General features: G+C 40.2%; 1 protein-coding gene across 4 annotated transcripts in view; it reads left to right on the forward strand.

The window, feature by feature from the left end:
* The window catches only part of LOC142374377 (PH and SEC7 domain-containing protein 1-like), a 59,423-nt gene that overhangs the window by 11,662 nt on the left and 29,912 nt on the right, over positions 1-17,849 (forward strand). For all 4 annotated transcript variants that reach the window (XM_075458028.1, XM_075458029.1, XM_075458030.1 and 1 more), the window contains 2 exons: positions 1,369-1,427; positions 3,755-3,844. In XM_075458028.1, coding sequence (XP_075314143.1) covers positions 1,369-1,427; positions 3,755-3,844 — 149 coding nt within the window. The remainder of the gene's footprint in view (positions 1-1,368; positions 1,428-3,754; positions 3,845-17,849) is intronic.

A 17,849-nucleotide genomic window follows, 5' to 3' on the forward strand; every position in this document is an offset into this window, starting at 1 on the left:
TAACTTTGCCTGAACTGGTGCTTAAACACATTCTGGAAATTATATGTTTGTATACATAGTTTCAAGGATATGTGATAACAAAATTCCACAATTCAAGCTAAATATTGTTTAAATAAACTTGAAATTTGAGTAAAAATAAGACTGAAACAGGCACGACATAGACAGGCACTGTTGTTATGTAAATGTAGGATGTACAACAGCAAATAAAAACCTATTAAATCCTTTAACATTGCTGGTAGTAGCGTGTTTACCCCTCGGTGCGCTGAGGCATGCACGCGCACAAGCTGAGTTATGTTCAGTAACAGCAATTACATTCCAGTGAACAACACAAAGACAGGAAGGGATGGCATTACACTATCATACAGGCTGTGTCTGCATCCTGTTGAGGATTTCTGGAGCAAATCAGAGAAATGTTAGGAAACGAATATATCTGTGCAGTGCTTGGGAATGTTAGTGGATCAGTCACACTCCAAAAGTGTGAACAAATGGGTGAGGACAATGTTTTTTCCTCTATTTTAGAGATAAACTCCTCCCTTCCTGTTGCTCATCAATTCCGGCTCTAATCAGCACTGATGGGAACGTGACTCTTGGGTGCAAATTTGGGGTGCTGCGCATCAAGAGCTTCTGAACCTGATGGCAACAACCTGCAGACGCAAAAAAATGGAATGAGATGAATTGATTTGCACTCGTCTTCAAGACAGCTGACTGTCAGTTCTGCTTTTAATCAAAAATAAACTAGCTTGTTTATCTCAAACTGTGGTCCAACACAGCCTGTAGAATACAGCGTAATTGCATCCCTCCATGTTGTCATAGGTACACAAAAGTTCTGGCAATGAGAAAGGATTTAACTTTTAGTGGGGGCATACATGTCTAGAAAACATCTAATTGCACTGCTTTTGGTGTAAAATTGGCAGTAGATACAAAACAGTGATTCACCAGCATTCCCAGGCATTAAAACACATTTGTGTTGCCTTCAATTCCTCTGATTTTCTTTCTTTTTTTGGGAAACATGTCTCTCGCAAGAAATATCCCAACAGCTAAATTTCAGAAAATGGTCCTGTTTACCTAAAAGGATTCAGGCAATAACTGATGAAATATTGGCTTCTTCAGAGGTGGCCCATATGTCAGCCACTACTTCCTGTTTCAAGAAGCAAGGGGACAATAAAAGACATTAGATTTGGGCTCAGTGCTGCCTGGAAAGCAGTTGGAAATATTTGTATATCAAAAAATAAATTGTCATACTTTTTTTTCTTCTTTGGTAAGGGTTAGGGCAGTTAAGTGCATGCAAGTAGTCAGCAAATCTGATTTTATTATTGCCTTGATGAGTCATTGTGCAGAGAAACCTAACAGTGTTTTTTTCCCCTGTAGATGCAGTTCACACACTCACTTGCGCCCTGATGCTGCTGAACACTGATCTACATGGTCAAGTGAGTAATGTTTGAGTTTGTGTAGGTGAGCAAATGATGTGTGGTAAAAGAGAAGCTGCTGCACAGCAAATATCACACCATAACACGCAGAAAAGGAACACTTTAATAGCTCTACTCTCCTCAAAGACCCTTTTTATTCACTGAAGGTGTGCAGATATAAGACTCAGTCTGATCGCCATCTGATCTGGGTCTCCATGTCTTCTTGCTTAGCTTCTTTTACCATCATTATTCTGCTCCTTTTACAGTCACATCCTTCATTTGCAAATCTGGGCCATTTGCAGCTCTGCTCTGTGATAGTGCAGCTCAGTGGATGAATGATTAATTAAAGTGATGAGACAGAGGGTTGGCTTTTACAGGAAAGAGCACTTCAGGAAAGATTCAACACTTATAAACAGATTTAAATTTGACTTTTACTATGATGTTTATCATCAGTGCCCACCTCATCGTCATCATGTTGAGATGCAGGGGGTGACTTTTCAAACGGGATTAAAGCAGGTTATTTGTGAATAATCTGTTAATTGTCTCTAAAGAAACAGAAACTCCCTGAGTCCTATATGTCAATTCCTTTTTGCTTGTTTTTTCCAATCCAGTGATTAAAAAAGATAAAATTGCAACTATATAATGATGAAGAAAAAAGGGAAAATATTCTTATGTACATTTGTTTATAACTGCCTTTTAATGATAACTTAAAGCTGGAGAATCGTAGTTATGGGTGAGGAAGGGATTTATTTTACAGAGTAATAATAAAAAAATGATGTCACTAGTGCTCGATATACAATGAGCATCAAGAGTTCTTTGTTATTTACCATTAGAAATCTACAATGTGAAAGAAAGTTCACCCTTTTTCAGTTCTAAAGTTTTATGTATCTGGACATGATAGAATAATCAAGTCCTTATCAGGTTTTAAAATTAGGTAAATATAACGTCATTATAGTATATTATTTGTTTAGCAAAAAACTAAACCAAAATGAAGAAACAATGTGTGAAAAACTAAAGTCACCGTTACTGTTCTTTATAGCTATGAAGGGGATAAGCAGAATCCAGGTGCTTATGTGGTAGTGTGAGCACCTCTATAAATGCAGAAGTTTGTCAGTTTGCTGGTCTGGAGCATTCAGGTGTGTGCTAACACAATGCCAAGGAGGAAAGACATCAGCAATTATCTCAGAGAAGCAATTGTTGCTGCCCATCAATCTGGGAAGGGTTATAAGGCCATCTCTAAACGATTCGGAGTCCATCAAGCAAGTCCCAGCAGGTTCACCCCAAGGTCAAAAACCCAGGAGCTACATCTCAGACTCTGCAGGCCTCAGTTAGCATGTTAAATGTTAAAGTTCATGACAGCACAGTTAGAAAAAGACTGAACAAGTATGACTTGTTTGGAAGGGCTGCAGGAGAAAGCCTCTTCTCTCTAAAAAGAACATGGCAGCACAGCTTAGGTTTGCAAAGCTGCATCTGAACAAACCACAAGACTTCTGGAACAATGTCCTTTGGACAGACCAGACCAAAGTGGAGATGTTTGCTCATAATGCACAGCAGCACGTTTGGAGGAAACCAAACCCAACATGTCAGCACAAACACCTCACACCAGCTGTCAAGCACGGTGGTGGAGGGCTGATGATCTGGGCTGGTTCTGCAGCCACAGGACCTGGGCACCTTGCAGTAATTGAGTCCACCATGAACTCCTCTGGATACCAAAGTGTTCTGGAGTCAGATGTGAGGCCGTCTGTCCGACAGCTGAAGCTGGGCTGAAACTGGCTCACCTACAGGACAAAGATCCCAAACACAGCAGCAGATCTACAGCAGAATGTGTGAAGAAGAGAAGAATCAAGGTGTTGCAACGGTCCAGTCAGAGTCCAGACCTCAGCCTGACTGAGATGCTGTGGTGGGACCTTCAGAGAGCTGTGCAGAAACCAGAGCTGCAGACCTCAATGAGCTGAAGCAGCGCTGGAGAGAAGAGTGGGAACAAGATTCCTCCACAGCCGTGTGAGAGACTGAGAAGAATAATAGTTAGGAGGCAGGAAAAGAGGCGTTCAGTCTGTAACAACACAACAACACATTAAAAAATTACTTTCACAAAACCTTTAAAAAAACTTTATTAGAGAGATTTATGACAGCTTTATTATTTGAAGCTTATAATACAAAATCTGAGATTGTAATTGAGGGAAACTATTCCTTTGAATAAGTAATAAATTATGTCATAAGCAGGTTATAGGACTAAAGAAAAGGCTCACTCTTAAAATAAACTGTGTGAGGAGAGTGGCTTGAATTAAATAAAGCAAATCAGGAATGTTCATTGCTGTGGAGTTATTTTAAATAAATTTTTTTTCCAGAACCTTGGCAAGAGGATGTCATGCACACAGTTCATTGGCAACCTGGAAGGACTGAACGATGGCCAAGATTTTACCAAAGATCTGCTTAAGGTAAGCCATTTTCAAGTCTAAAATAGCACACACACACACACACACACTGACACACACAGGCTGGCAAACACAAGTGAGAGCGAGCAGACTGTGCCAGCTTTGTATTGTCCCTCAGATTTGTGCGACTGGCTGTTTGGCCTGCGCTGGCTGCCAGCTGGCATTCGCTTCATCTCCAGAGGCCTCCAATCAGAGGCTTGCCTGGGCCTGCCACTTCCTCGTACACTCAAGCTACAGAAGACTAATTGTTGTTTGATCTGGAGATGAGGGGAGTGATGCACAGCCAGCCTTGGGGTTTCTGTGCATCACTCCTGCAGCATTATATTATCCTATTAGCCAAACTCTGCTGGCTGCAATAGATCGTGAACCTGCAGACAAGGTTCACTCACAGGCCTTGGGCATGCTGTGGTGAAATAACCCAATCAGTGCGTGTTGCCGGTTCATTGGTGCTCTGGATAATGATGCGGAGTGGTCCATCAACATGCCACAGGCCCCCGGAGCGCCAGTCAACAAGTAGTAATGGGGTATTTATGATGCATGAGGGAAAGAAAGAGGCCGTGTCCTTCTGCTGCTGTAACAGGACTGAAATGAAAAGCTGTGTCGGTTATTAAAGTGAAGTAAGTTGGTGAAAGTAAAGTAACATCTTATTTATAGCGCACGATAAAAATCACAATGAAATACAGGAAACATGAAAAGTATAAAAACATAACAATAAAGGCTAATCAAAAGCCAGTTTAAAAAGATGCGTTTCAGCTGCTTTTTAAAAGAAATCACAGCCACAGTCCACAGATCTCAGGCTCAGAGGAGGGGAGATCCACAGAGTGGGAGTCACCTTTAGTTTTCAACCGTGTGTGCTGCACAGCCATCACGCCGTGACCTTGACCTCAAGGACCTGCTGCGGAGATATGGCTGCAAAAGTTATCTGATGAAAGTTGGTGCTTGTCCATGTAGAGCTCTAAATATTATACTCTGTAGTGGACGGGGAGCCAGTGCAGTTGACTTAGCAACGGAGTGACATGAGAAGCAGCGTTCCAGTGATTTTTTATTTTTATTTTTTTTACTCAGACAAGTGAATATAGAATTACAGTCCTCTAGACGTGATGAAACCCGAGGCTCCTAACTGAGGGTTTAACAAATGAGGCGAGCAGGCTGAGAGTCTCCAATATCTTCTGTAAAAATCTATCAGGGGCACAGACAAGGACTTAAGTTAAGGCACCTTAAAAGCATCAGAGGCTTTAAAAGAAATGTCCTTAAAATAATTTTAGATATGCTGAAGAGAGAGCAGACATAAAAGAGACAATAAAGGCTCCTAAACAGACCCTTGTGGCACACCATAGTTAAGGGATGAGAAATAGGACCTGAATTTAGCAGCAGCCACAGCAAAAAGGTCGTCCAGACAGATATAAGGAAAACCATTCTGATGTACCGACCCAGTTTTTCAGCCATGATGTGATGGACAATAGCATGAAAGGCCGAGGTCAAGTCCAACATCAGCAACACAGAACATTCGCCCAATGAAAACCGGACTGAAAATGATAAAGGAGGCAGTTTTTTTTCCTGTAAGTTGCTTAGCCACAAGCTTTTCTTACATCTTAGCAATAAATGGCCATTTTGAAATGGGTCTTAAGCCGCTAAAAAGAGAGGGATCGAGCTTGGTTTTTTTTTAAGAGTGGGTGGATGACTGCATTCTTAAAATAAACAGGGACTTGACCAGACACCAGGGAAGAGTTAATTATAGTGTGCACACAGGGACCAATGGACTGAGGGACATTTTTGAACAGGGATGTGGGTAACAAATCAAGAGAACAGAATGATGCTTTCATTGAACCAGCTAATCTGACCAGCTCACAGAAAGAGACGGGTAAAAAAAAAAACGTTCTAAAATTACAGGCCCAGCCAGACTGGAAACAGACATTGAAGAAGCCGAGGGAGAAATATTTCTTCTAATTGACATTTTTAATAAAAGTACCTCTGCTCTTTGACGCCAGGTTTGAAAAATATGCAGCCCTCGACTCTCTAGCTGTGCTGTTAAAAGAAACTAGAAAGGTAGATAGTGGCCGCGAGCAGATAGAGACAGACCCAAAACAATTTGTGCATTACTTGTTTCATTCATGCTTGTATATATCCAGGAATGGTCTTTAATCATGCTTTCCACAAGCTCTTTTATTCTCTTTTTCAATGAGAGTTTCTTTTCTCCCTCTACCCTCAAGCCAAACTCCCTTTTTTTTTCTTGTCCTCTGTCTCAGAAAATGTTCTCCCTCCCCTCTCTTAGGCCCTGCTTATCTCGGCTGTTTAGCTGTGGTGGAGTATAATCTTTTCCTCTTGCCTCCTGTCATCTCTGCTTTTGTCCTTTTTTGCTGTCTTCTCCTGGATCGTGTTGCACCAGCTGCGTCTGTCTGCTGTTTCAGGCTCAAGAGTTCTTTATTTTTCTCGGAAACATTTGCCAGCTGCATGTGCAATCACTGTGACACAGTTAGTGAATAACAATAATACTCTTGTGGTCGGGAAAAGCATGTCCACTCTTTGTGATACTTCGAGCCAACACGGACCATCAGAGGTCTTGGAACTTCCACTGTTGTTGATAGGGCTCTCTTTTGTTTGGGCAAATTGTGTCATCAGCCAGTAAATGGTGCTCTGGCTGTCTCATCTCACCCTTTCTTGTCACCAGTTAATCTGCTCATTGTAGAATCTTCCAGGAAGATGTTACTTGTTTATTCCATAAACCTTTTCTTTTAAATGTTGCTGGAATCAAATTTTACATTTGTTTCACATTTTCTAAATTCAATCAAGTTGATCAGTGAAGACACCTAAAATAATTTCTTTAGTTTTTTTTTATGGTATTTAAAAAAGAATTCCAACTTTTCTGAAAATTAGGCTAGTAAACATTTTATTTTGTTTGTTCTTTAATTACAATTATTAGATTAGAACAGAAATCTGGTCAAAAAGAAAAGAACAACTCAGTCAAATACATTCAACTGGACCCGTATTGTATCTAAAGAGTAACCCCTGTTTAGTGAAAAAGATTTCAAACTATTTCATTACACAGCTAAAAAAATTATGTGTAGAATCATATGTAAAAATGGCAGGTGGAAATCTTCTCCATTAACTTGATACGTTGTAACTTAAAAACAGCCTTTATTGTTGGTCCCTGTCCCTGCTTTTCCCCCCGTTATCGCTCCATAATTTCCTGCTACAAAATGACTTCCACCCCCACTATCAACAGCATCCACATTTTCCTCATTTCCTTCTCTCATTTTCTTGCTTTCCCATTTCCCCTTTCGTGTCTGGTACTGGTGTTTGTGCCGTAAGTACATTAGGAGAGCCAGAGAAATCCCTCATTGTTAACACACGTGTCCTGTATATAAAACAAAATGTCCTGCAGAAAGTGCTCCTGTCCTCTGTCCAGTTTCCTTCATGTGAGTCGGGGTTTAAAGTCATTTGTTCTTCCTTTTTCCTCAACACTTGTAAAACCTACTTCATTATAGTTTCTCAAGTAATGATGAGTAGTGATGCTGATGTCTACCATTGTGTTTAACATAACGGCTTACATTTTAGCGTTTCATTGCAAGTTAAAAAAAAACAAGTAATATATAACAGTGGATGTATAACAGTAAAAGCAAAGCATTACTAACCTAATGTGCCAGTTGTTACACAGAACCAAATGGGAAGTTGTTTTAGGAAACTGAAAACTGAATTATGCCACACTCTAAACAAAGGAAAATACTTGGCAGATGATTGGATGAACCATCTGTTTATACCAGGCTGTCTCTGGCTAACGTCAACCTTCTACCTGCTCTGATAGAGCAGAGCTAGTTGGTCGAAGAGCAGAAACATTGCCTTCAGTATTGTTCTTTGGCCTTCGATCAAGGTGTTTTGTTCCGTGATAAAGAAATTAGAGGGGGCGGACCCAAACGCAAAGGCTGTAGAACAGGAGAATCCAACAACTCCAAATTAATGAAAAGCAGGAACCAGAAATCTATAAATACCAAGGTTGATGAGTAAAGTAACAACAGATGAGTGATTAACAGTGGAGACCAGACAAGCAGGAGTCAGAATCGGAAGCTTTATTTAAACGAAAAACTTAACATCTAACTTAACCCAAAAACCCACAAAAGCAGTGTGACAAGGGGGAAATGAACCATAATGATGACGAGCTGGCAGAGAGCAAGGAGAACCAATGCAGATGTATACTGGGATGGGAGATTAGGTGAGTGGATGCAGGTGAATAATGAGTACAAAGGCTCTGCAAAATCTAAAACTAAAGCAGATACAAAAAGGAGTTGAACAAAGGCAAAAAAAACCACCTGAAAACCACAAACCCGACAAAGCCACAAGATCGAATCAAAAAATTGGTCCAAGAAACCAAAAGACAAGACAAATTATAGCTCAAAACAACCTATAGACCAAGACAGAAGACTGACATGATGGTAGTTATTTGTGATTTATTGTATCATGCAAACTGTAGCCTATGACCTGCGAACATTTGCTAAACTTCTCGACTCCCGTCTCACCTTGAATCCATTCATAGCTTCTGTCAGACACAGCTTGGAGTCCTGCTGAAAAGTGGAATCAGTATAGTCATGGAGCAGCGAGGACGGCTCCAAACTCTCATCTAGAACCACAATCAGTGCAGCATTTCTGGCCAAAAACTGCAAAATGAATTAAGCTTCAGCCTCACCTGGTGTAATAAATATGGGAAACATTAGACCTGCTCCACACCAGCGCATTAGGTCAGTGTTAAGCACGAGCACTGGCTTCTTATCTGAATTTGACTTGTTTCTTCTGACACCTTTCATTTGATATTTGTAGATTCTTGAGAACAGTACTTAATTTTTTGCCTTTTTGAATTCCCTCAATAAATATTGCTCCATAAAAAAATACAAATACTGAATTTTAGACATGTCCTGGTGTTTTTTAGGCTGTTGGAAATGTTTGACTGAATTGTGGATCCCATCAAAAACAAATCCATCATGCAGGCAGTGCAGTGTGATTATTTAAGACGGTGCCATATGTTGAAGCCTTACCCCGAGGGGCACGAAACACTAGAGTGGTGCTGGGCTGCTGAGCCCTGCAGCTAAAACAGAAATCTCCTGCCTGGTGGACTGGAAAATAATGAGAGGGGCTTTGCATCCCCATGATACTTATTTCCACCTCCTTTCCTCAGGTAGACTTCCCTCTGCCATCAACTTTTTTTTCTCTTGCCTTGTGTTATGGCTTTATCTTCCTCAGTAACTCTCAATTATTCCCCTCAGCTCGTCCTCCCTTCCTCCGTCTCACCACTTCAACGTCTATTTGATTAAACCCTGCGATATGTTTCCCATTACCACCACAAAAGGGGTGCAGAATCAAGCAATCTCCTGTACTGAGTGTGTGTGGCTTTGGCTTCACAGCCTCCATACGCACGTTACAGCACACCCAAAAAGATTTGTAGTGAATTTTGAACACTCATCAGGAGAAGAAGAGAAAAAGAAGCAGGTATAAAATCAGGGAGAGACGCTAACATGGCTCAAAGAAACTTCTAGGTTTAATTTCATGTCAGCAATTGGTTTTCTAACCCTAACCCAATAATTTTTAGATCCTCATTTTTGAGGTTATGTTTGGAAAGGATTTGTTGGAACAGCAAAATTTAAAAAAAAAAAGAGAAATACTCCTATTGTGAAGCAATCAGTCAGTCGATACTGTGAAACAATAACTGTGAAATATTCATTAAAAACAGCAATAAAACCATACAAAATATATTTTTGTATTCAGTCTATGGTTAAAGAACATCCACACACATCCATTTCTCTAAAGCTCTTCACACAGGAAGCATATTAAGGTAAAAAAAAAAATCTAACGCAGTTTTAATTTGTTGCCAGATTTAGCTACTTTTCAGATCCCCTCCAAGAGAAGCAGCCTTGCAGTGCTTTGACAGTGACCGTGGGCCCTAAAGGGCCACTTTCCAGTCACAATTTCAGTGTAGTTTTGTTTTCTGACAGAAGAAACAGACAAATATGTGAATAAATGCAGCTTTATAGTGAATATGGCTGTACAATAGTAATACACTGCGTATGTGTTCAGAGAGGATCGAAACCAACATTTGTGATAAAGTTGAATGCAAATTAGCTATAATGACATCATGAATATGCTAATTAGCATGACACTAAGATTAGACAGATTTAATCTAAATTCCACCAGAGAAAACTGGGAACACAGCCTTCACACACATTGTGGGAGCTATCAATATTTACTTGCTACTAATTTTGCTAATTGATATTTAATTGAGTGTTAATATTAATATTTAATTTAAGTGGCTTCTCTTGGTTGGATAATTGAAAGGTGGCAGTGCCAGAGCACCACACCTTTATGAGCTGTCGTTAGTTTAATTCTGCAACTGATTTACGAATCTTCAGCAGCTAAATGTAGCTAAGCGTTACTGTCTGAAGGCTGTAGCTGATTGTGTGGTGGAAAGTGCGGGTTTTTAGTTGTTTTTGGCTCAAACAGGGGCTGCTGGTTGTGACACTGTATCCATGAGAGTGAACCAGAGCAGTTGAGTTGTTTAGAAAAAAATCCAAAAGTATAAATAGACTTTGAGGACGTGCGTGTGGATAACTGCGAGTGTTATGATCTGTATTTGTCCCCATTATAGTGTCCACATTCCAGTAGATCAGCATCTACAGAAAAGGAAATCAACACATATTTTCTCTTTGGTACTATAAAAAATATCTTATCTGCTTTAAAGATGCTGATTAACCTTCAGGCTGCTTACAAATGAAACCTTATCATGATTTAAACTTGTTTTTTCATTCTTTATCTCACAAATATGTTGCAGGGAAGCTTCAAAGAATGGCCACTGAGACGTTTTAGAGCAACTCTCCATCTAGCCTCAAGTTTGTTAAGTTTTCTTTTTTTATTAGTTATGGTCGTGTGTGTTTGGGTTTCTATTTCTTTAGTTTGGTTGAGGCCCTAAGCAGAGCAGAACTTCTTCATATATTCGTTTCTAAGGCATTTGTTTGTGTTACGTGACAGAGGGTCGATTACAGCAGAGCTAAAAGCTGAAATAAATGTTCATAAAACTGAGCATTTGAACAGATGAATATACCAAACTGACTTTATTATTAAATCCAGAAACAGGATGAATGGACGTATTCACACAGCCCAGCACATGCCCACTCTTGTACTGCTGCTTGTTTGTCTCAATCAGTGTGTTCTTGTTATAGCATTCATAATGAGCCTATAAACGATCCTAATGTACTCTGGAGGATATTTCCTCTCTGTTACCAACAACATGCTATCGGTAAACAGACCTGAAAAGTTACTCAAAGCAAGAAGGGCAGTAAACAAAGAAAACATCCACTCCTAATGAGATTCCTGTTACAGTTCATCATTTACAACATTGGAGGCCCGGGATTAGGCTTATTTATTGCAACTTAATAGCAACAACACAAACTTAATTTAACTTAATTTCTGACATCTGGTTGGATTGATTTACAAATTCTGTTTAGCTGATATGTAATTGGTGTCTGGACCAAAATGAGGAGGTAGGGGTGGGTGGTGGCTGAGTGTGATCCACCGCTGGTTGAAGGTAGCCCATGGAAGACAGTTATAGACAGAGGATTTGTCCAGTCACATTTCCAGTTTCCTACAATCATTTCTCAGATGTTTCTGTATTACAAACCATCTACTTAATCTTTCAAAGGCTTTTTGTGAAAATGCAAGATTTTTGCTGCTAATTGAGCTGTTTTACGTTCTGTTGTCAGATCAGGTTGTTCAGCCACAACAACTGCTTGACCGGGAGAAAAAGATCATGTTTTGGGCTAAAATAAATCCTATTAAAAATGTTTAAGCCATGTTAGAACCAGTGCTTGGGTGAAAATGTGAAAATACAGTAGGATTCAATAGCATATAATGTGTTATTATTTGGTTGGAGGACAATCTTGCTCCACTGGACTGTTTTTAGTTGCACAAGAAACCCTTCAAATGCCATCAACTGTCAACGGCAACCGGTGAGCTTCCAGTTACATCATCTTTTGCAAATTCATACACAGATGTTTGTTTGTGGAGATTGTTTAATATTTAGCATGTGGATATGTGAGTGGTTCCCTTTGTTACTGAAAACTTTCCACTAGACAGTAAATCAGAATATCATATGTCCTCAAACAAATACCGAAGCTTTTATTTCCTTAAGGAGGGGCATGCCTTTATTTCCTGTTGTCATTGTTATGATTTATCATATTTTTCTACAGCACACAAAATGAAACCTGGACTGCTGTACATTAACACTTGCACCTACTTTCCCCATTCTTGTGTGTATACCATGTGCAACAGCAGATGGATTGATGCAGAGTGGTTCAATATGTCACAAAACAATGCTTAACCCAGTACACCAAGATATTAAAATCAGCCTGATGATTACATGAAATTGATGAGATAAAAGTGGTAAACACTTAATTTTTTTGTATTTGGCATGCACATTATAATGCATTTTTAATTTTTTCCTCCCTGTCCAGCCTGTATTTTCAACCCAACCCCAGGCAATTAAATCAAACTTGACTTTTAATTCAGTCCATGTTTGTTTTTGATATGAATTATTTTTAGAAAATGAAAATATTAGTTTTCCCTTTTAACATTTCTTCCACATTTAGCTGTGTAGTTGTGTAAACGTTTTGATCCTAAGGGACACTGTAGTGTCTTTACTTTGTATTTAAAGTATTTATTTACTAATTTATCTTAAAGTCTTTGCTGTACTGCAGTGTTTGTGCTGAATGTGTAGTAGCTGATGAATGTTTGGCTGATTACCACAAAGAGTGATGATTAAGATTTGTGGTCCCAGAGCCACGGCCCGCTATTAAGCCTTCATAACCACATCATTGTTCGTTTACCCCTCTGTAGCAGCTCTCATGATAAACAGAGCTGCTGTACAGCTACTTTACAGAACCTCCCTGTAGAGTTTAAACCTCTGGCTGCTGGCCCAAGCTTGTGCTTTAGCAGGAACTTTCTTCCTTCATTGTGTGGCTCAGAGTTGCATAGGTTTGCACTCCCTCTCACTCTCTTTTCTCAGCACTGCTCAGGGCTTGAAGCTTGAAGTGGGTGCTAATGATGCTCTGAAGTAGGTTACCAGCCTGCAATAGACCAGGAGAAGTTCTGCTGAAATGTAAAAGCTGTACACCTCAATCACACGCTGAACCACACTCTTCAAACAGTAATTAAGCACATTGATGTAATCGATTGCGTAGCGGCATTGATTCTGAGAGGAAAGACTGATGGCTTATTTTGTTTTGTAAATGACGCAGTAAAAAATAAAAATGAATAAAAAAAATCACGTGTCCCAGCTGTCAGTCTGGCCCAGCGATGAATTCATCAGATTTTTCCACAGGAAACAACGTGCCAGTAGTTGAAGGCCTTGCCAACTTCAGCAGAAGCAAGCAGGTCACATCTGAAGACATGTGCTACTATTACCACACAACCTTATGTGTGTGAGGAGTCTGCACAACATGTTTCAGTTAAAATGCCAACGTGTATTTATGAGCAAACCTGCTGAAAGTCACCTATTTTTCACTGTGTGCTCACACTCCAAAGATATGCTGCTCTTGTAGGTGGTGCATATCGTGTACCACTGTGCATGTTTAAAGGAGGAATGTTTCTTTATTCATGGAGGACAATAACATTCCTCCTGCAGATTTGATTGAAACCAGTCCCAATAAAATCCATGAAAGAGTATTTCTCCAGGTCTCTTAAAGCCTTTTATGCTCCAGGTCATCAGGACTTTTAGATGCAGATAAATTGGAGTTGCAGGTTGTTAAATGCTACAGGATGGTGTTACGTATCCTGTCTTAGAAATATCATATTTTCAAAGTACTCTTCAGAGCAGCTCCACAGGAAGCACAGGCTGGATTATGACTACTTCTTTCACTTCTATCTCAAATCTCTAGCCAAATGTGTGCACACCATTACTCCACAGGGATAATTAGTCCCCAACAAATGATTTGGTTACTTCTGTTTGAGCAGCTTTTATCAAAGTAGATGACTTTTATTTAGATTATTATGGCACTTTTAAAATGATCTTTTATGACATGTACATTAATTCTCCATCAAAACCATGCAGTCCTCAGGCAGGTTTCCATTACAGTGTAGCGCACAGTGTGTGAAATGCTACAGCTTTGATTAAAATTGATGCAGCGTTGTTGTTCTTCATTTCTAATACATCAACAACCCCAGTTCCAAAGAAATTGGGACGCTGTGTAGATTAAAGCATCATGCAGTGATTTGCTGATCTAATAAACCGATATCTTATTCACAACAGAACATAGAAAACATATCAAATGTTAAAAGAATTTACTCTTCTTGAATTTGAGTCTCTAAGAAAAGTAAAAATGGACAGAGGCTCAGCAATCAATTTTTTAATATAAAAGTACAAAGAGGTGAAATATTCCATCATCTACTGTACATAATATTGACAAAAGATTCAGAGAATCTGGAGACATCAAGCTGTCCTGGAAATGACTGCATGAGCTGCGGAGCACTTCCAGAAATCAATGTCTGTGAACACAGCTCTCCGTCCCGTCCACAAATGCAGGTTAAAGGTCTGTCGTGCAAAGAGGAAGCCATATGTGAACATGATCCAGGAACACTGCTGTTGAAAATGTACTGAGAAAAACTGGAAAACTGTTCTGTGGTCAACCCGCGACCCGATCGACGGATTCAGCGGTATAGATAATGGATGGATGGATGTTCTGTGGTCAGAGAAATCATGGATCCTGCATCCTCCAAACTAAAGAAAAGAGGGACCGTCCAGCTTGCAATCAGCTCTGCGTCTCTGTTGGTATGGGGGTGAATTAGTGCCCATGGAACTAGTAAAGCTTAAAATACAGTTGCTGTTAACTACACGTACGCGTGCTTATCGTGGCTGCCTCGCGTATTCTGCGTTTGTTTGGTGCGTCGTACGCATCCTCAGAAATGAATGTTACGTGTACACTAGCTGCATTATCCATGTGACCGGTAGGGGAGGGTAGGGCTTGTTTTTAATGTGTTGATGTTTTGTAGGGACAATTTCTCAGACCGGGCTTGGTTTACATACCTCATTCCTTTCCCAAAGCTTCTAGAAACTGCTCTCCTCAGCTCCCAGATGTTTAGAGACTGTTGTTAAAAGACAGGGGATGTTACACAGTGGTAAACATGGCCCTGTCCCAACTTTTTTAGATGTTTCACTGCCATCAAATACAAGACGAGCTAATGTTTTTATTTAAATTTTACACAAGATCCCAACTTTTTTTGGAATTGGTTTTGTAATTTGGTTGAGGTGCAACTGAGAACATTTAGAAGAAGCTTAAATATCAGTGATTTATTGTTGTAAGGATGATATTCAGTCTCACAATTTCATTGTGGCCTGGTGTTTGGGATAGAGACGCATTTTGTTATTTTGACTTTACAGATTTAGTGGGGGCTTTTTAGGCAGAAATTTGAATTATAAAGCTTTTAAGGTTTAAGAAACGAATAAACTTCAGGGCATAGATGGACTAATTTTTTTGGTTTTGGCCTTTCAATGGGATTTGTTGATCAAAATAAAAGCAGGAAACTATCACCTGTATCACCTTATTCTACATATGAGAAATGAAAAGCTTATTTTACAGCCTCAATGTTGCAGCCTTGTTGGCGGAAAAAAAAAAAACCTATGGGAAGGCTTAGAAATTTGACTCCGGTCAGTAGTTTGAGACCCCTGGGGTCAGTGCTTAGTGCTGTGGTGTTTGTGCATTTCATGCTGAGAGATCAACTGTAAGTAAAACAGTGCAGCTGTCTGTTTCTAGCCTGTAAATCAAAAATCTGTAAGTCCTGCATGGAAGGTTAGGATTTCCAGCCACTTATATACAACACGAATTAGCTTTCTGTTTTCCAACACCTTCTCTCCAAAGACTGCTGTGGCAAAACAGGAATTGATTGGTACTGATCTCACACTGTTTTCCTCTCAAAATAGAAATCTAGTGCAATTGAAGTGGATGGGGCAGAGGAAGATGTGGTAAAGAAGAAAGGCAGGGTGTGAGGAGGAGATGGCTGCTTGGGTCAGCAGAGGCATGCTGTGGATGTAGTCTCTGTCTCCCCAAGCTGTCTGGACTTTTCATGAGGAATGGGGGAGAGATTTAGATTGGATGGGAAATATCGAGTGGGATCGAGGATCGGTGGGAGAGACTGACAGTTGATGGGAGTAATTATTACATTTTGTTTGCTCTCAGGAAGCAGGTGTTTCCCTGTCTTTATTTGAGTAACAAAGGCTTGAGTGCTTTACTCGGAGGCACCTGATTGCCTTGATCGGGATTCTTGCTTTAAGTCACAAGCCTCTGAGCAAGAGAGGAATTGTCAGTAAGAGGCCTCCTCCTTCAACAGGCTGTCGTTTGGATGCAGGTTGTTTGGACCTAGCTGTCAGATGTGACTCCCACTCCAGGCTCGCTCATGTTCCTTTCTTTTTCCTCCTCATAGACTTGCGGATGCCAGAAGGGACACCACTCGCATCAAAGGTCGCCAAAAAAAAAACAAAAAAACACTCATGTCAAAAGACAGATGCTGGACAAGAGGGAACATCTGTTCTTGCTGTGTGCAACAACAGAAACAGCAATGGTGCCAAGTAGACTTTTATTGTAACATTTTAAAATTTAACAAACATACGAGAAACAGCATGTCAGGAGAGCACAGGTATGCGTAAGTAGATAAAGGTTTAGGCCCATAAATATTCCAAGAAACAAAAAGTTCCACTCCACATAGCCTCGATGGTTAGGCTCTATTATTGCCCTAATGAATAATAAATAACTTTGTACATGCGCATTTGCCAGACTTCTGCCAAACTCAGCCCATATACACCTACCCCACTCTTGAGTGCTGGAACTGAGCAGGCAAGGCCGTCATAGTACCACACCAGCAACACTACGGATGTCAAAACCCAGCTATCATTGTTTGAACTGCCCCAACAAACCTAACAGAACTACATAAGCCACAGGACAGCCTTTAAAGAAGTACCGACCGGTCTTTTTGGGACAGAGCCTTCTGTGTTACTGCCCCCGCAGGCTGCCCCTCCATGTCTGCTGTGCCTCCTCTCGAGGCAAAAAGTTCCTCAGAGCGCACCTGTTCTCCGAGGCTTTCGGTCTTCAACCCCTTTCCCCTCCCATTCGCTCCTTTTGAAGCGACCTTGGGTTTCTTGGAAGGCGCTATATAAAACGAACAATAATAATGATAATGACAATAATATCAGTAGTCTGCCAGAGCTATAGGAAATATTTAACTTAAAATTTAAATTGCTTGTCATTTTTGCATTCACTCACTATTTCGTGGCTGTTTTCCAGTTTACGAACGACTTGGTTAAGGTTAGGTATTAAAAACGAGGTGGTTAAGAATAAGGAAAACTTCCCGGTAAAAGAAACATGTTATACCCTTTCCTCACAAGCTGACACATTTTACTCAGGTTAAGATTAGATTGAGAGACAGTACAGCAGCTCCTTTCTCATCCTTTAATCTAAACCTCTCCACAAACTGATTATTTCAGGGCACGGAGCTGCCCATTCGACTCCTCTCTGCCCTTCTCTTCCTGAGGGTCTTGCCCCTGAGATCTATAGGACCAGTATAACCCTTGGAGCACATCCCTATTACTTGAGAGTATACAGTAAAAATCCTGAGTGCTCAGACCGCACACAGAACTGAAAATACTTGACTGAAAGTTTTATTCTCAAATGTTTATGTTTCCGTCTTGTGCAGTTCAACCGTAGACATCTTGTAGGTCACTGATTCTTTGTGTGAGCACGAGCTCATATCAAGTGATGTGTTGAACAGGTCCGAGTTGTTAAAACAGGCACCACAGAACCACAGAACGGCTCGTAAGTCCTCTGTCAGATATCAGATCCATAAACTCTGGACTAAACTCAATCCTTTCTTCTGTGTTTTGTTTAAGTTTTTAGAAAACTTTAAAATTCAGAACCGGTGTTTATATGGTCAACGCTGACATTTATTTTTTAAATGGCTGTTATCAGCACTGTACTGATGATGCATT

The sequence above is a fragment of the Odontesthes bonariensis genome, chromosome 23, assembly GCF_027942865.1.
Source record: "Odontesthes bonariensis isolate fOdoBon6 chromosome 23, fOdoBon6.hap1, whole genome shotgun sequence".
NCBI classification, from domain to species: domain Eukaryota; kingdom Metazoa; phylum Chordata; class Actinopteri; order Atheriniformes; family Atherinopsidae; genus Odontesthes; species Odontesthes bonariensis.